Source organism: Streptopelia decaocto, assembly GCF_964273445.1.
Source record: "Streptopelia decaocto genome assembly, chromosome: 7".
NCBI classification, from domain to species: domain Eukaryota; kingdom Metazoa; phylum Chordata; class Aves; order Columbiformes; family Columbidae; genus Streptopelia; species Streptopelia decaocto.
In genome coordinates this window covers 64,417,384-64,437,474 of record NC_138661.1, presented here as the reverse complement: position 1 = coordinate 64,437,474, position 20,091 = coordinate 64,417,384, and the positions used below count along the sequence as shown (strand labels likewise).

Below are 20,091 nucleotides of genomic sequence, written 5' to 3'. Positions count from 1 at the left end.
AACCTTCTTTGTAGACTTATTTTTATATATCCATTACGTATCATTGAACTCATCAAAAGATGAGTCAGTACACAATCATTTGATCAATTTCTTTCTTTAGCCAGCTTTTCTATAGGTTTATTGCAGCTTTTAAATTCTTCACCCCGATGTGGTCTCCAGTGAGGCTCAGCAGTAATTAGAGGTAAAGAACAAACCTGAAGACTTCACATTGCGGCTTTAAAAATTGCAAACTGCCACCAAAAAATACTTAAAAGATGATGACTGAGGCTCTGAGCAAACTGATCTGGTTGGAGATGACCTTGCTCATTGCAGGGGGTTTGGAGTAGATGACCTTTGAAGGTCCCTTCCAACCCAAACTATTCCATGATGTTTTCAGTCTATTCTTACCTTTTGATTTACTCTCAGTCAATAGGTTGTGATGACAGGATTATTTCCATCTTCGTGGACATGTGTAGTTTTCTGTTTTCTACTCTTAATTTCTGGAGATTGATAAATATCTGAAGTTATATCTTTTAATAAGGTATTTTATTTGATTTACAACTGTCTTCATTTTAGTTTCAGATTTATAACTGTAGTTAATCAAATTCTGTTGCACCTTAATTCACTTTGAAATGGTTTTTTGGTAATGAGATTATGAATTTTTAAAATTTGGGGATTCAGAAGAACCTCTGTTTGACCCACCTGTAGTTTTAAAGGAAAACATTATCTGGATAGTGAGCATACTTCTTAGTACTAAAACATAATTAAAAATGAGATAACGTGAAGTGAGAACGCGTGGTATACAGACATTTTATGTAATGTTATGAGCAGAAAAAAGTATAATGGGGTCTTTCCATATAATTATTGTATCCACAATCAAATTATTTCACTTGTTGCTACAATTCTCTTCTGTGGGAGGCCATGGCTGGTCAGAGTGTAAGAGCTTTATGGCTATACAGCGATGTTGTGTTTGTTTCCTATTGCAAAACATGCCAAACCTCAGTAAAATCCCAGTTTGAAAATTATGCATAATATGACAATAGAAGTATAGCAAAAGCTAAAAAACCCATTGGGTTTTATTAACCTTTGAATTAGTGGCCAAAGAAAGCTCATTCCCAGAACCAGAACAGCTCTTTTTCACATGAGGCAGGCGTTACCTACTGGTCATTCAACTTATTGTGTAATTCAAGATTCATTCTACCCATTTTTCAGAAGATTTTCCATCTAAATTCTGACCCAGACTTTCCTGATAACTTCATAAGCATATGTACAAGGGCTTTTTATATGTAAATTTGTCATAGTCTTTCTACTTAAATCATATTTTGAAGACTGAGTGGCAAACTGTACATCTTAAAACATATTTATAAACAAAAAACACGAGAAAGTGTTCAAGAGGAATATCTGGTCACAACAATTGCTCAGGTGTCCTAGATTTGGCCTACTCAAGGGAAATTAAACACTGGGATTTTAGGTGTTTGATTTATAGAATGTCTTACATTTTTAAGCAATGTTCATATCAATAAATTAGACTAGAAAGAGCTAATATAGGGGCAAGATTGACTTTGCGGACAGGCTCAGGTTGAAGGGAAGAAAGGGACAATTCAAAATTAATGAAAGACTGTCTTTAAGATAACTCATTGTCAAAATTAGTGAAAAGCATTAATGTAGCAAACAATGTGATGCCCAGGATGGAGGGATCAGAGAGCCTAGAATGCTGGGGGGAGCATGTGGGCTCCAAAACAACAACAAAAAGTCTACTCTTGGGAGAGAAATAAGGAATAACAACTAAAATGAGACCTGAATAATATGTGCTTTTAAAAGGTTATAATTCCCAATTCTTCTAGTAATGGAGGTTATACATATTTTGAGTATTAGAACTACTTTTGTTTACTTATATAAAGCCAGTTGTGACTCCTTAGGTTTGTATGGGCATTAATATATCTGAAATAGGTATCAGGAAATGCATATTATTACTCTTAAACGTTATTCTGCAGAATCAATAGCAAATGTTCCAGCTTTTTATAGAGTAATTAACAAGTATTAAGATGTTAAGAAATGTATGGAAATTGGATGAAGAATTGCAAATAGTTGGGGAATGTTGTAAAACAAACAAAGTCCCAAGAAAGTCAACTCACCACCCCAGAGAGGAAAACATTTGGTTATTGTCTCTGTTGTCTCTATTTCTGCTTCTCCAAGCTGTGGTTGGGATGGTCTCCTGGTGGGATTGACCCTTGGTCAAACCTCTCTGCATCCTCTTGTGTACGTGGTGCTTGTTCCCTTGTGAGACTGAAAGATGTTATTTCAGAAATGTCACGCTCTCCAAAAAGTTGCTTATTTGTATTACTGAGCTCAGCTTTCTTAATTTGTTCCAAATCCATGAATGATTTCTGGTAAGCCCAAACTCTATTTTTGACATGTGACCCATTTACTAAAAATAAAAATAAGTAACCCAGCTCTGCTAAATACCTCCCCAAAACCCAATAAATAGTTTCTAGTACTGGACTTCTTTGCTCTTTTCGATTTGTGAGAGATTAATTCAGGTTCTGTGAACTGAGTGTTCCTGAAAAGCTGCCTATTCTGCATCCCCCATACAGAAAGTCATATTTATCCCCTGCATGTTCTTGTACCAGATTTGTCTGCTCCCATTCCTCAGGGAGAAACTCCAGGTTGTGTCTGTGATCTTTGGAAAGCTCTCTAAAATATTTAGGAGTAAATGCCTGACAATCTCTGTACCTAACAGCACAAACTGGGGATATTAGTTTGGTAGAGAATAAATATTAGACTTTTTAATTGTGTGTATTTAGTATGTACACTTTTTTTAATGAGTGTTTTTGGCATAACTAGCTGGTGAGGAGGAATGCGTCTAGTATAATGATCATTTCACACTTGCCACAGCTATAACAACACATGCTACAGTATACTGGGAACCTTACAGCCCCTGAAAAAAGCAATGGAAATACACAGAGAAATTAAGCAAGATATTGCTACTGCCTTGCAGTCTGTATCGCTGTAATATGTGAATAGTGGCATTTATTAAAAAAAAAATGCAGCCTGATTAAGATCCAAGAGTAAATCTGCATTATAAACACACATGGCTATCATCTCAAAAATGGGAGAGCTTGGCAGCTGTGAAGAGAAAAATCATCCCCCCATCTGCATTTGTGCACTGAGAAAAGCACTAACAGCAGTGAGGGAGCGGGAAGAACTGGACAGTGGTGAATCTTTTAGTCTTGACCTCCCTCTTTTTCTACAAAATGAGCAGGTTTTTTCTTTCAGAGGCTTAAGGGGAAAATGGCATCTGAACACTGAAGCAAATATACTTTACCAAAGGACTGTTCATTGTGTGAGAAATAGTTTCACAGTGTAAAACCCATTCATTGATGTGCTCGGAGAAGTTGTCACTTCCTCTGAGAGATCACAGGTAGAGAGATCGCTCTCTTTGAGCTCCACATTTGAGACACAGGGATGATGACAGAGTTCAAAAACTGCTTTTACAATCCATGTTGGTAGGGTAGGCTGTTGTCAGAAATCAGGGAAGACTTAGGAACTGATTTCTGAAGTGACTATATCTGTAGGTTGCCTTTTCTCTCTCTCACAAATTTGGAAGAAGCCTAATTTTCTCCTGAATTGCGTGAAGCACCATGTTGACTTTGGCTATTCCTGGTGGTTTGTGTCCAAAGGAATCCGATGGTCTGCAGCCTCCTCCATTGTAACCCCAGTGCTCTTCAATGCTGGGAAGACGACGAGGCTGATGAGGTGAGGAATAAGAAATGGCAGATACGACCATGTTCCTCTTCTCCTTTCAGCTGAACGCAACATCAAAGCCAGCTTCTGCTTGCTGAAGCCCATTGAGGACTCAGCCTGTTACCACATGTCTGATAGTCTAGGTGCCCTGTCAAATCCATATCTAGGAGGGCTTCTCCCGCGTGATTTACAGAAGTCTTTTGCACAAAAAAACTTGGTTACAATTTGCCAAGCTGAAATGAATTGAAGTGGGATATGATCCTGTGTCTCTGCACTGCGGTGGACAACCTAGGAAGCAATGGCAGACAAATTGACAGCTCTTCTGTTTCCTGTGGGAATGTGTTTGTTGACTCATGTGTTTTTGTTATGACATTGTCGTCTTATGTTCACTTCTTTTTTTGTGGTAAGTCTTTGCTGTTTGGGGCAAACAGTAGGCTTATAGCAGAGAACCAAATAATCTTTGAATTGTGGAATTTTTCTCTCTAATAATGCAGTGAGATGATTTTACGTTTAATAGGTATAACTAAGACATCCAAACCCAGACTGTGGACATCAGGACGTTCCTTTTTCTGTATAATGCACTGTAGAGGATAGATGTCCAGGTACGATGTCATGCTTGGCATGCTGACACCTATAGCTGGATGGATAGTCTAGTCCAACTGGATGGAGAACCTCTCTCTTTCTGAAGGACATCATAGCGTAGGTCTCCAGCCATCTGTGTAGCCTTGCTTTTGAGTTCAGAAATGTGTCTTCTGTGATTTATGGCTAATTCAGAAGTCTAGCAGTCAGACTCCCTGTTATTTTAAGCCATAATATGTATTTCTTCATACTGTGCAGCAGCTTGCATCAGTAGCTATTGTCAAGCTAACTCCTTTGTGTCTTCAGGATATTTGGGCCTTTTGGGTTAATTATAAGACATCAACTCTCAGTATTTATATATGTGGACAGCAGATAAAATGGCAGGTTAAAGTAAGATTGATAAATTGCAGCTCTGCAAAAATATAAACTGGTGAGATTTGTACTTAAAAATAGGAACAATTTTCCCATCAGAGAAAACAGCAAGAAATCTTAAAAAAAAAGATAAAAAAGGAGCAAAAGTTGAGATAATGGAGAGATGTTGTGAGTAGGGGAGGAATTTATTTTTCTAAGGTAGTAATAACTTGGCTGTACCTAAGAGAAATTTGCTAAGGATTATGATTCATATTGGTCACCTCAGAAACAAGCTGTTCATCTGTCAGTAGATATTTGAATTATTAGTCAAATATTTTATTATTATATCAACAACATCACTAATCAGATGTTTTAATACGTGATACTAAAACAAATTAATTTACTGACATAGAACCAAATAGGGATTTTAGCATATGAGTGCTAATACCCTGGATATGCTGTTAGTATTTATTAGCCAAGTCTTAAAAACTCCCTGTGACTGAATGAAGATGAATGCTTTTGAATTTTTATCTCCTCCGTGTTAGCGCTTATCTTTTGTTACTGATTCCTGAACAAATTGCAGTGTGTGATGTCCCTTTAATTATGTGCCTGTGCTTAGATGCCCAGATAGAGAGTTTAGGGCTTTAAAGTGTGAAAAGATGCCTTTATTTAAGATGAATACAGCATGCACAGGGAACAGAGCCCTTCCTGCATCTGCTGGAGGAACTGAAGATTGGTTTAATTCACATATATATGAATATGTGTGTATACCTCGATTTTTTTAAATACTACAGACATCAGCTGTCTGTTGTTTTTTATCAGCTGAAGCTCTGACGTGTGGATATTGTGCAGCTCATGAGCTGAGTCTTGTCCTTGAGCCAAAGAGAACATTGTCTACCCATCATCCTTGGGGTGCTGTGTCTTCCTTGGGTTTTAAATACTAGTGGATTTATGGGGGATTTATCAGAGTAGGAGAATCTAGTACCTATTTGGAAAACAGCAAGATATGTATAGCTTAGAATCAGTGCAAATTATATGCTCTGTAATTGTCTCTATAAGAAATTCATATTGGTCTTTCTCTGGTTAGAAGGTCTTCATGCCACTCTGTAAACCTCAAAATAATGAAACCCCAGTGATTTCACTATTCCTGTGTAATTTTTTTCATTCGTATTTTCTCTAAAACTGTTTTAACAGAATCTGGTTCTGGGATAATTTCCCAAGGTCAAAACAGCACATGATTCTCCCCTTCCAAAATCTTTGTGAAGATTCAGAAGCAGAGTTCAGAGCATGTGTCACGTTGAGGCAAATGGCATGTACAGTTAGATAATTTAAAATTAATAAATAGAAAGCTATTCAGAAAGGACTGTAAAAATGATGAAGGGCTTGTAGGAACTGATTTATGAGGCAAGACCAGAAGTTAGATATGTATAGCTAGGTTGAAGGGATAGAATGAACATAACTGGCTTCAAATATGTGCATGAACAGTCAGACAGCAGCTTTTTGTGAATTCAGGATTATGGACTAGACAAAATAAGTGTTTTAGGGCTACCAAGATAAAGAGAAGGTGGAATTAAGGAACAAAGTTGTTAGGATTTCTGAAAAATTGGAAGGTAGATAGAAACTGATTGTTAAGAAGAAATTTCTATATGTATTCAGCTTTGTTAGACCATAGGATTGATCGTTCTATTGTGTCAACAGATTATTTCCCTCATTTATATTTGGGTTTGTGGAAGTGCTACAGGAGGATGAGAAGCTGGAGAAAGGTGGATGATTCTAAGAAAAAAAGTCTTTTTTAATCTTGAATATAATTTTTTTGTGAGAAAGGAGCATGTGTACTGGGTACAGATCTTGTTATTGAGCATTACTAATTTTTTCCTTGATGCTTATTATACCCAGAAATACAGATGCAGGCTTAGATACGGTAGTCACACCTTTCCTTTGATTTAATAGAATGTCAAGTGAATTGCCTCAAAAAGCCTGGCAGTTGTGTTAAATGATGGTTTTATGACTCAATGGAGTTTCAGTACATCACTCACCTTAATGAAAAACAATGACTAACTAATTAAAATTGCATCTATTGGTTGTTAAAATTACAGTTATTAGCATCATTCTTACAGGACTTGAGTGGAAACTTGAAAAATCTTGATTTAGTCATTCCCTCTAAAATGGGTCTCTGATTCTTCATTCTTTAGTACTCAAGAGATACCAAACATGGAGATATAATTGCTTAAATTACTTTTTCACAGGCTAAAGGAAATAAAATTCTTAGTTTAAAATGATAAGTAAATGAAGTGGGTTGACATTGGTGGCTGCCAGGTGCTCACTAAGCTGCTCTATCACTGCCTCTCCTCAATGGGATGAGAGGGAGAAAATACAATGAAAAGCTCGTGCGGGGAGATAAGGACAGAGAGATCACTCAGCAATTGCCATTGAGCAGAACAGACTTGACTTGAGGAACAGACTGAGCAGAACAGACCTGACTTGAGGAAATGAAATTTATTGCCTATCAAATCACAGTAAGATAATGAGAAATAAGAACAAATCCGAGAAACACCTTCTCCCCACCCCTCCCTTCTTCCCAGGCTCAACTTCATTCCCTGTTCTTCTACCTCCTTGCCCTGAGCGAGGCATTATTTACAAATAATGTAGAATGAACGATGAAAACGGGCCAGAATTTTGCTTCTTAATGGAGATGGTGAAACTACATTTTAGATATCTATAGAGGTCTCCCTCCTTATAGCGATAGTAGAAGCTCATATTGTTTTCATAATGGTTATCTCCAGGGCCAAAAAACATGAAGCATTCACCAGCAGCAATCTGAGAGTCACCATTTTGCTTTTAAATAAAACTTAATCTACCTTAAAAAAATCAAGACAGAGAACAGCGATTGAAACCCATGATGTTGGTTCAACTCTCCCGTTCTTTATCCTCATTCAGTGTGAGATCTTTGTTGATTCACCTCTCTCTGCAGTGCACAAATACGTGTATACACACACACGGACCTATACACACACTCTTCAGTAGGTTCGTTAAAATCAAATCCCATTAACTCTTAATGTTGTTAATTTTCACGAGGATTATTTCAACCTGATTCCTGCTTCTGCCCTGCTGTACAGTCCTGTATTTCACAGTGGATTTTGCTGAGTTTTGAGAGGATTGCTTATAGCCACTAAAAGCCTGCCTGGTCATGCTCAAACTGGGACTTATTGCTGATAACCTGCTCTGAAAATTATATAACAGTGCTGGTAATAAAATAGTAATTTAGTATCACAAATAACAACTTAATACTGCCCCCGTTCCTGACCTCTGCTCCCAATGGTCAGGGTGCTGTGTACCACAAATTAAAGTCCTGCTTCTGGAAGGCTCTCCGAAAGCTTGTTTGTGGTACGGCTCTTTGTGGGGTGGCACATGCCCCATCAAGAGCTTTGGTTAAAACATCGACCAAACAGCCATACCCACAGTTAGTTTTCATGACTGGGGAGGTGTGGGTCAGCATCTCTCTTCTTCCTCCATTCATTGTGCACTGACTTGGTGGAATTTGAGGGAATCTGTGTGAATGAATTCCTCAGTAGCTGGCACTGAGAAAGGAAATGAGGGTAAAGACATCATTGTCTCACTATGATGACAGTGGATATAGTAATTCAGACACAGAGTTGTTAGAGATGAAATAGTCAGGACCTGAGTGTCCCAATTTCTTTTAACTGCGGCTAAACTTTGACTATGTTATCAAAGGGGAAAGCATTAAATCACTGGTTCAATTTCATAGCCAAAAGCAAAGCAATTAAAATAAAATTTCCTCCTAAGTGTTGAGGCAGGAATTAGAGTGGCAGGTAAAGAATATTTTTATGATCTCCTGTTGGATTCTCCCCCTGCCCCCTTTTATTGTTCCTGTTGCTTAGATCACCTCAGGTTATGCCTAAGGAATACAATATTGTTGCAATCTCCAAACCAGAAATACCTCTCTCGGTAACTAGTGCTATAAATCACACCCGCTTACCATATTTGCTCAGATCAAAAATGTATCTTGCACTTTTCAGTTATGTCAATTAAGGTTACGTTTATAGAGAAAAATATTTATAGTATATAAAATTGGGCATGTTTCTTCTGCTGATGTTTGTGTGTGTATTTAGTTTTACATTATTGATTAAATTAAATTTAAAAGGGCACAAACAATATGACTAGATTGTGTTGCAAGGATGCAGAACAAAGCAAGGTGTTTAGCATGGCTTAGAGGGATACTAGGAAAAGAACTGTTGCTCAATTATCTGTAATTTTCTTATGTAAGATATTTGTCTCTATCCCTCTGTGGAACCTGGTTAACGAGGAGTAGTCTGGACCCAGAAAAATAAAATGAGTAAATCCTCTATTATATAAACCCACCTGGTTTGGGTGGCGTGGCCTTGACTTAGCGATGGTGACAGGTCTGCCACTTTAAGTTTAGTATTTCCACATGGATTTTTGAGCAGAGTTGCACAGAGGAACAAGATGTGATGGAAACAGATGAATAATGAATGCTTGAAAAGATGTTAAGAGACAACATTTAGGAAGATGCAAATAGAGCTGTGAAGGCCATAAATGGAGAAGAGGGCACGGTGAGTGTTTACCAGCATGGGACAATATTTTTCCATTACCTGTGTGTTGCTTTGCACTGCAGAAATTCTGTGTGAAAATGGTGGAGCATTAATTTTGCATGTTTTTTTTTGCTACTAACATATCACATCTCGTTTATTATAACAATATATACATTAAAAGGAATTATAAAATGAAAGACCAGTACTTTTCCAGGAACTGTAAGTTTTTTTTAGATGTGGTAACGACACCACTCCCCCCAAAAAAACCCAAACCCATACGGTTTGCATTAGCATTTAGTTTTTCAGAGAGATAGTGTCCTTCTAAATGCCACAGTAAAAGGTTGCTGTGGGCACAGGGATTCTAGATCAATTAAATGGGTAGCCTTCTACAATTTATCATTTGAAGATAGCATCTGTGTGGATTTAAAAAAGTAAGCCAGTCAATATTGTAGGACACAGATAGGAGACAAACTGGGTGAGAGTATTAGGGATAAAAATAGACCAGTGAAGCAAAAATTTGGGACATTGCTACAAGACAAGCGTGGATGGAACCAGGTATTTAATGTAATTGCTCTTGGTGTAGCAGCGTGAAGAAATAATTGTTCATTTTCATACAGTAATCCATTGTTCCCCCTTAGCCATTTGTAAAATCAGATAAAAGGGATGGAAAAGGTAAGGTAAGGTGTCAGCCAAATGAAAATGGATATAGTTATTTCAATGTGTCATAATGCTTGGCTAATGTAGGTGAATGGAAGATTAGAGAAAAAAACACTCACCTCTCCCCTTCCCTTCTTCCCTCCCCATATAAGCATCTACTGGTATCTCTATGAATGTCTGGTAAAATTAAAAAATAATGATAAAAAAGGAGGTGAATCTATTACACAAATCTGACATTCCTTTTCCACCAACAGTATTTACTTCATCAGCGCTTACTGAGATCCAAAGGGGAGTTTCTTTCAAAACTGAAATCAAAGCCAAGGCAAGTAGAGCTTTGGGACCAGATTGATATAATCAGTAAACTAGAGGCAATCTTTTTTAAGGAACAGAGCTAGTTTTGTAAGAATGAGGTGATTATATTGCTTTGTTTTCTAATGGGCTGTAATGTATTTAGGAGCAGTAGTAGCATAGCCTTTTATTTGACGTAGACTTATGTAATGGTAACTCTTACAGCCAAGCATGAAGTAGTTAGATTTAGAACGGAATATTGTGCATTAAGAGCCTTTGAAGAAGAAAAATGGGTGGAAGAGTGGTACTAAATACTAAGGGAGAGTAGTCCAGTTAGATTTATTACATATAACTCTTCCTTCTCCTGTCCTCGTAGTAATTTCTTGAGCTTTATGTCATGGATTCTAGCCCGTGACATAAAGTAGTTAACTCTCTGTGTCCTGAATAGGCAAATAGTAATGCACTGATGAGCACCGTTTATGGAAGGGAATAGACTTTTCAGATACATTTTTGTTGATCTGTACAGATTCATTGGAGGAGCCAATCAGACCCTTGTCATCATGCTCAGGGTCTTCGCAATGGAGAACAGTGTCAAACTGCTGATTCCAAACTTTGGACCCCATAGTTGCCCGGAGATGTGCTGTGTTGACAGACTGTGACAGTATAGCTCTCGATTCATGGTTTGGTTTATCAAATCATCTTTGGTGGCAAGAATTTGTCCTTCATATGTCTTGGGACAAGCCTAATTTTTTCACCATCTTCTCCTCAACAGTTACGAGATTTCCCGAACATCTCCTGCTTTAGGGAAACACATATAGGATGCCTAGGGAGGAATGTCATCATTTTTGTTCAGTCTGTTGCCTGCCGAAGAGCCAGTGGCTTTTCATGTTCAGTGTACTGTTTCATTTCTGATTAACTGCCAAATGTGATTACTGTGGTGAAATTAAGCAATATTTTCTTTATTGGGATGCTTGCCATACCCATGCAGGCATTTATTACATTTACAAGGATAAACCTTGGGTACCCCAACATTTTAGTTATCACATCTGTAGGAATTTTTATTAATTCCAAAATTAGCATTGGGAGTGAAATTTTACAATAACTTCCATTCTGAGAAAGGTAGCATGTACAAATATGATTATTTCCTACCTTTGAATAATGGGTGATGGATGGATGAAACATTCCATTTCTAAAAAAATAATAAAAAAGAACAGTTAACAGTTTTTGAGCTGGTTTTGAGATAAAACTAATATTGAAAAACACGCTAATGCCATCATGGGATTCACAACCACATGGGCTTATTTCTGATTTCACATTTTTATAAGAGAAATTTACAAAATGCATCATAATTGAATTGCATGCTTTTTCTGAGTTTATCTTAGACCTTTCTCTGAATTTGCCTCTTATCTACTGGGCTGTGCTTGTTAATATTGCCAAGAATATTACTCTAACCATAGAGAGAGGCAGCACAGATCCCAGCTGGGTCATTACATCGACCTGTTCTCGAGAGTTGCAGCGATAGTTCTGTAACCCATGAAATCCCCTGGATACTCTGAACCAAAGAGTGGACAACTTCTCCTGTTGTAGACTCGCTCCTCCTGCCAAGTTCTGAGCGCCAACACCTCCTGTAGGACCAACACAAGCTTATTTGGGATTAGCTCCATTTTAGTTGAAGTGGTCTCATTATAATCAGATGCATTCAACATCTTGTTCTTCACTCCTCAGTGGGTTTAATACAACTTGAAAGGGTATAGGTGTTCTATGCTTTTTTCCTAATAGGCACCAGGTCATTGTCCTGAAATAGAGAATTCTTTCTGCTGGTATTCCTGAGTATGTTAAAATACCTGGGGGTGGTAAAGAACCTCTCTGCCATAATGTCTATGAGAAGACATAATGAACGTTCTTCAGAATCCATTAATCCCTTCTAGCAAATTATCCTCAAAGACATTGATCTGCTTTGATGGAGTCGCAGAGGCCAGAGCTGGAGAGCAGGAATGGTCGGACTGACTTGGGCAAAAGTTCTGAATCCTGTTGGCCAGATGGACTCTGAAACAGGAAAGTAACTTGTTTGCTATATGGCCTCTCATAAACCACTTAGCGGAAAGGCAAATTAAGCAGCATCTTTGACAAAAAGTCTTTACACCCACTCAGGCACACAGCTTACTAGCCCGTTTTGCCGCCATGCATCTTAAATACAAATATCAGTCTGTTTTCAAATAATAATTAGAAAGAATAAATTGCATCTTGAATAATCCTGGATAAAGCAATCTGTATTTCAGTTAAGTTTGAAGCATCATGGTGTCTGCTATTATAGGTGAAGAATCGTGACTTGTTTTTGCTAGTTACTTTGACATGTTTGAGCAAATGACTGATCTGCTGCCGTTAGCCAAAACCTGTTCCCCCAAATGTTTCATTCTGCTTTTTGTGATTATTTTTAATCTGTGTTCTCTAAGCTGCATTATCATATGTGAATTCTGGCTACGTATTTTTTTTTAAATAACTTATTTGCAACTGTCAGAGATACCTTATGAATAAGTTATCAATCATCCCTAAGAGCTATAGCTGCAAACATTAAAAAAGTAATATTTATAAGTCTGTGAACATTTTTTATTAATGTATTTATAAAATGAAAGCAGCCGTTCACTTAGGGTTAAGAAAACAGCTCCTTTCTATTAAAAGCAACACCACATTACTTGTATTTTCTTTAATGCTGACATGTCAGTGGCAGCTTTCTAACTGGTTTATATAATCTTTTATGAAAAGTTCAATTTAAATAAACTGCTGTTGTCCTAAGAGATCTCAAGGCTCTTGAGGATGGACCATCTCCCCCAAACCAACCACACAGACATTTAATAATGCATCGTAAATTGTCAGCGTAATGATGGAAAAGTGCAAGGGAGACTGGAACAGCAAATTTTTAGTTTTCCTTAGAGAGGAGCAGAATTTACTAGAATAATAAAAGGAAAATCTTCTCAGAGGATCACTGGATAGTGTGGACAGCAAACTAAAGAATCTGGTGCTGTCTTTTATGATAGGATTGTGATATTTGGAGGGATGATGAACGAAATGACTGTGGCTGAAATATCCTGGCTCCAGAGTTGGCCAGGTTATTGGAGACTCGGGTTATAAAACACTCTATTTTTAAAAGCAAAAAAAGGCATAACTTAGACTAATGATTTGTAGATTATTGTAAGCATTAACAAGGATGGAGAAGAGGAGCTCATGTGCCTAAGTGATATTTGAATGTCTAAGGCTTTTTTGGTCCTTCTCAGCAATGTTACATTAGTTGAGGGCTGGTCTGCTCTGGAAAGTGTGACTGTTCAGGTGTGATTTGCATGTGAGTGTGTGTTTTTAAATATTTATTTGTTTGTTTGTTTAACTGGATTGTTAAACAGTTGTCATCCCCAGAGGGGCACTTAAATTGATAGAAAGATTTGGAATATTGATACTCTTGTCCTGATCGTTAAGTAGGTATGTAAAGCAGTTTTACGCTGTGCCTAGAGGAAGAGGCTGCACCACCTTAATGAAGCTCTAAAAGTCAAAGTGATAATGCTTCCTGATGTTATTATATTGATAGTTATTTTATTGCTTATGGATTCTCAGGTGATGTTACAGCAGCCCTAATTTATGAAGGTATTTTTAGCTAGTTAGTGCCTTAATGACATTACAGTAATGGTTCTTAGCCCTTTGGAAAGGGACTTTTTCCTTTGGCTGATCTGCTTTTGTTTTGGGTTGTTTCCCTGGCTCTGAGCAGGCAGCAGCTCCATCTGTCCAAGTCAGAGGAATGACGAGGGTCTTCTGCATTTGCACGGCAGCCCTGCCTTGGAGGAGATTAATTGTTATCAAGGAGCCCAAGTTGGTAAATGGTTTTGAGGTTAGCCTGAACATTTGCAGGCAATAATTAGTCTGTTCTTAGGCAGTGGTGGGAAGCTGAGCTGCTGCCAGCCCACAGGGAACTGCTGATTGCTGACGTCTGATGCTTTCTGGCTCTCTGAGGCTTGTGTTGCACAATTTGAGAAAGCAGCCCTGTGCTAAAGGTACAAAACAGGTGTGGGGTATCTTAGATATATGGGAAAGAAGACAGGGAGGGGGAAAAAATAAAGCAAGGGAGCTGAAAAGTGAGTCTGTCAGTGGAAAGGAGATAAGAGCAGGAAAGAATCAGGGAGAATCTGGAGAATGAAAACTAAATGTAAAGATCAAGGAAAAGAACATGTGTTCGTTTTTGCATAAGCATAGGGTGACTGAAATTGTAGGAGCTCTCTTATGCTCCCCTACTATTATGCTCCACTGTTTGGAAACTGTTTATGTGATTCCATCAGCTTGTGAACATATTTTAAGATTTTGTATTATCTAAATAACAACATGGGTTGATTTTACTTTAAAAAAAATCCAGATTATTTACACCAGGGTTTAATATAGTTCAAGTCAAGGCATTGTATTAACTTGAATAAGAAGCAGGGAGGGGAATTTACCCCCCGCTAATAATATTTTCTAGTTGGGAGTAATGAATTAGAGATCAGAACTTTCTGCAAAGTTGTCCTTTCCCTTTTCCCTTTTCCCTTTTCCCTTTTCCCTTTTCCCTTTTCCCTTTTCCCTTTTCCCTTTTCCCTTTTCCCTTTTCCCTTTTCCCTTTTCCCTTTTCCCTTTTCCCTTTTCCCTTTTCCCTTTTCCCTTTTCCCTTTCCCCTTTCCCCTTTCCCCTTTCCCCTTTTCCCCTTTTCCCCTTTTCCCCTTTTCCCCTTTTCCCCTTTCCCCTTTTCCTTCCTCCTCCCCCCATGTTTGCTTTTCTGTCTTTGCTTCCTCACAGAGTGCTTGAAAATCGGAGTTAAGTTTGGGGATGTTGCTCCCCAACTACTAAGTGAATAGTTGAGAGACACTTGCAAATGGAGTAATCGATTCTGATACTTAGCAGATTTCCAAATCCGTCATCTGTTGGTACTCTGTTTAATTTGGTTTCAATCTGAATGTTATTATTTTCCAGTAGTTAAACTATGAAGGCCCAAACCACAGGTAGCGATACTGCAAATGTCCAAATGGTTTATTATTAAATGCTCTGCAATTCCAGGGGCAGAGTGCGCTTTATTTCAAGATTGCTCACGTGTGGTTATTACAAGAGTAACCATTTGAAAAACTGTTCATGCATTTTACCTTCTGTGTGGATATAACTCATTGCCATTAACAAGAACTGTGCCCTCTTTACAGCAGAGATTAGTTTGGTTTGGTGTGACACTTGTTGGAGGGGATAAACAATAAAAAGTTTCTCTAGTTGTGATTTGGCATCTCATTGTCAACTTTAAATATTTAGCAATAGGATTCCAAGTCAGGCGTGAAGAGGGTTAAGTGGTTTGTGAAGTTCATCAAGTACATTTGCAGGTGAGAAAACCTCTTTTGCTGACCATGGGTTGAACACCATTGGTATTTTCTTTCCATCCCACCTTGTTTTGCTTGGTTGGTGGTATGAGATGAGTGTGTGCTGTGCAGTAAAATGCATGTCAGGTGTGGATCATCTCCACTGAGATACTGCTCTTGTGTTTTGTCTCAGTGTACTCGTAGTGTTGCTGAGTGTACCGGCACAAATAATAAAAGATAATAAGAGTATATTTCCCTATACACTCACAAACACTCTTTAGAACTCTAAGGAGTAACGGTGATAACTGATAAGCTATAGGGTAGGTGAGTACTGTGGTAAAGAGAGCTCTGCGTAGGCGCCAAACTCTATTTTGCTGACTGTTAAGGGAACACTTGAACCCAGTAGGACAGCACTTGCCTCCCAACCCAGCCCACCTGTAACGTAACCATCCTCACTGGAAAAGTGAAGCCCCAAAGTCTTTGTTGTTGCAAAGAGCTGGCTTATGTAGATGGGAGCTGGTGATATGTGAATGTTCATTATGCTGTGTCAAGTCTCATTTTAAAGACCATAAGTATACCTTTTTAAAAGAAAAACAAACTACTTCACCCGTCTGGAGAGACACATAAATCATGTATTTTTATCACCTCAAAAGACCACTAGAAGATGAGCTCTAATATTTCAAATGCGACAAGCAATCTATACACATGAATCACAATTTGAGTTCCATTACAACTGAGCTGATATACACCACTATGTGCTTTATGGATTTTACTCTAACAATATTAAGTAAAAACCCACAGCTTTTTGTGATGAATACCTAACCTTTTAAAGAATTTGTAGAATTTTAGTCCAGAACAACAGCTTTAGCACTGCTCTATAGGCTTTAATAAGAAAATACTATTGCTGGTTTTGACCTCTCAATATTATCCTCTATAAAGGAAATGTGTGTGTTAGTAGAAGGTTAATACCGCAAAGGTGAAAGAAAATGTGAAATACCAAAAGATTTTATGGAAAATGCACCAAGGAAAACTGAGAAGAGAGTTAAATAAATGAGCAAAGTTTGAAGAGAGGGATCTTTTGTTCCTTCTGGTTTCTTTGTTAGGCCCCGACTTTTTCTTCCTGGACTCAAGGACTTCTGCAGCACTCCGGTGTCATTTGTTCTCAATTCCACTATTTATAGTCAAGTCATCACTTGAAGTCCTTAGTCTCCTTTTGAGAAGTTCTTCCACAGCTGTATTTTCATACAGGTTGTGATTTTTCTTTTTATCTCTGGATATTCTAATGTTTTGTGTTACAGTAATGTGGGTCTTGCTCGCAATGAATCAAAGGTCCAATTCCTTCACCTTTGAGACTTTTAATCCTCTCGCTTCCCTTTGGGGGAAGAAAGAAGAGGAATGTTGTCTGGTGAATTCAAGAAGGAAGCTGGAGATAGACTGTAGCGCGTAAGGTTAATTTTCAGGTGAACTGGTTTCTGTTTTGACATTCTTACTTTCTTTCCAGACATCTTTTCCTTCCTTTCCCTTTTATGCTAGAAAATTATTAGATATGCAAGAACAAAACTCCTCAAAGCTATGCTCCAAAAGCCTATTAAAAAGAGGCTGCAAGCAGAACAGCGCGAACACACGTCAACACCTGAGTGTTTCCCAAGTGGCTCTAGCGCTCAGTCGTGTGATAACAAGACATGTGGGAGGATTTTTCTTGGCTTTTATCTTCCATATATTGATGCTCCCGACACTTTAAAATTCATTTCATCAAGTGGCACTGCAATAGAAACAACTGAAATGCAGGAACGAGATAGTTCAAGGTGTTTGCAGTGGTGTACAGTCTTTTGCCTCCAGGCCATCATTTCTAATTCAGCTCAAGTTGGCAGCAGTCAGAAATTCCTGCCAACTGACAGCTGTTTGGTGGCCAACACAAAGTCATTTAGCTAGTCATTCCTACTGGACAGATGTCTGTAGTGTAGAAAGTGTGAGTATAGCTGGCATGTGTTTCATTTTTAGACACTGGGAAGTGTGGGTGCATCTCAACTGCAGCTACTTTGGGTTAGGGAGGTTAAACAGGATACTTGAATTTAGGCAACCAACAACTCAATATGTGCACAATTAAACTCCCCCATCTACTGGGGCTAAATCCTGGTGTTTTGGTACTAACTCCTTGTGGCACTTCCATCGTGTCCCCCATAAGCACCATGTGGGAGGAGGTTGTAGCTTGGTCTCTACAGGTAGCTCTGTGGAGGGTTGTAGTAGGAGACCACACCGTGGGGTGACCATCTCATCTGTACCCCACCATCCGAGGAAGTTCTTCAGCTGTGTTGTCAATTAACACCGTTCTTGAGTGTGAGCAAACAATAACAAGGAGAAAGTAAAAGGGGGAAAAAATGAGTCTGATTCATCATTCTTTGTGTGGCCGTATGTCACACTAGAATTAATCTTCTGAAAACCGTGCATTACTTTATGTAAAATCTGTGCTACTAAGCAGAAAATCTATCCTGCTGAGAAAAAAAATAAAGAGAATTCTTCAGTATAATACCTGGTTTTGTGGGGAAGGAAGAGAGAAGATTTCACAGATTACAATATCACAGAGCTTTGGGATTGTTAAACAGGCAGGTAAATGATAGGTTTGATTCACCATTGTGAAAATAGTTTTGAATTTTGGATTTGCAGCAGCAGGAGAGGTTGCTCAAGCAAACAGAGAAGATGGGGTCAAGTTGCTACCATTTTTTTGCATTGGGATGATGTAAAGCAGGTTTTAAATGGGCTTAGGTGACTGGCTCAATATTCTGCTTGTGCAAGATGTGGAAGTGGCACGGACTAAGTAACTCCAGGAGTGGGTTCCAGGGACAGGGCACTGTCAGAGCACTGGGGTGCATCTGGATGGCTGGGATATTTGATAACTCTGCAGCTGAATTTGCTGCATTGCCCTGAGAAATGTTGCTGTGCCATATCTATCCAGCACTGCAGCTGATATAATGTTGTACAGAGCTACTGTGCCTTTGTGCATTAGTTTACCGATAAGCCAGAGTTAGGATTTTCATACTTATGGTGCTGTTTTATGTGTTTGAAAAATTTGCGTTGGTTTTTGTCTTTTAATATTGTCATAGGAAAAAAAACCATGAATGTGTTACTTTTACAGAGTTAAAAAAGTTTTAGGATTTCAAGAACAGTGGAAGGAACCCATTACTATCATATTATCAGGAGTTTTAGCTCTATTTTAAGCTATACTTTTCTAGTAAATATGCTTTGTTCTTTAGTGCCGGAGTTAAACCAGATTACCTTTGGAGTTGTAAATGGGAATTGTTTCCTCTTATTCTAATATTGTGTCATGTTTTTGATTTCACTAAGCCTGACTGGGACTTTCTTTGGTTGTTCTTTCCTGCAGATATTGATGAGTGTGCTGCCAAGATGCATTATTGTCACGCCAATACGGTGTGCGTTAACTTACCTGGATCCTATCGTTGTGACTGTGTCATGGGCTATGTCCGTGTGGATGATTTCTCCTGTACAGGTGAGCTCTTACATATGTATATATATATACACACCCATAGTAGCGTTACAGTCCGTGTTGTGTGTATTGCTTAGCTTTTACTTGGCCCCTGTGCCATACCAAATGCCACATACTAGCTGGCCCACTGCTGACATAAAATTTAGGCACAAGTGAGATAAGTAAATGTGATATGAGGTCCATTTCCTTTGTATGGGCCCTTTGGGATTAACTTGGAAGGTGGCTCAAGAAGCCCTGTGGTTCACACACTGAGTGCTCTTGTCAACCAGAACATAAAATCATAGAATCATTTTGGTTGGAAGAGACCCTCAAGATCATGGAGTCCAACCATAACCCAACTCTAGCACTAAACCATGTCCCTAAGAGCCTCATCTGTATGTCTTTTAAACCCTTTCAGACATGGTGATTCCACCTCTTCCCTGGGCAGCCTGTTCCAGTGCTTCACAACCCTTTCCATGAATAAATTTTCCTGTTGTCTAATCTGAAGCTCTGCTGGCCAAGGTTGGCTTGTGTACAAGGTGCAAAGGCCAAGATCAGATCACACGGGTAATGAGATAAAATGCTGTTTCATTACCTTTGTTTTGAAACTCGTCAGTGAATTGAAACATGAGAAATTATCCAGGAGGAGAAGCTTTCTGAAGCAAATATACAAAAGCAAAACTGAAAATGTATGAAGTTCTCAAACCCTTTTATTGTTAAGTGATTTGGAAATTGTTATTATTAATGCTGAGAATTAATGTCTCCAGGACTGTGACACATGTTATTTAGTAAAGAGAACAAGTGTGATAGCATTAGACAATAAATCCAGTGATTCTTTTTTAATACCTGCCAGCAAACAGAGTGCTAAAAATTCTTAGTGGAAAGTGGTTAGGTCTCATTTCCATCTAGAGGTTTTTAAGGAAACTTCCCTGGCAAATGTGCAAGAAGCTGCTGAAATGCTCAGTCCAATTGAACTTAATGGGATAGCATCTTTCAGTCTGAACCCTCCAGAAAGGCTGATCTCAGGATGATTTTGATGGTGCACCTGTCTGGCAAAGGAGGAAAAAATCAGGCAGATTTATTGGAATGGAAA

The 20,091-nt window shown here is 38.4% G+C and overlaps 1 protein-coding gene across 1 annotated transcript in view; it reads left to right on the top strand.

Moving 5' to 3' along the window:
- The window catches only part of NELL1 (neural EGFL like 1), a 266,466-nt gene that overhangs the window by 111,657 nt on the left and 134,718 nt on the right, over positions 1-20,091 (top strand). Inside the window, exon 12 of the mRNA XM_082058496.1 lies at positions 18,897-19,022. Within this exon, the coding sequence (XP_081914622.1) occupies positions 18,897-19,022 (126 nt within the window). The remainder of the gene's footprint in view (positions 1-18,896; positions 19,023-20,091) is intronic.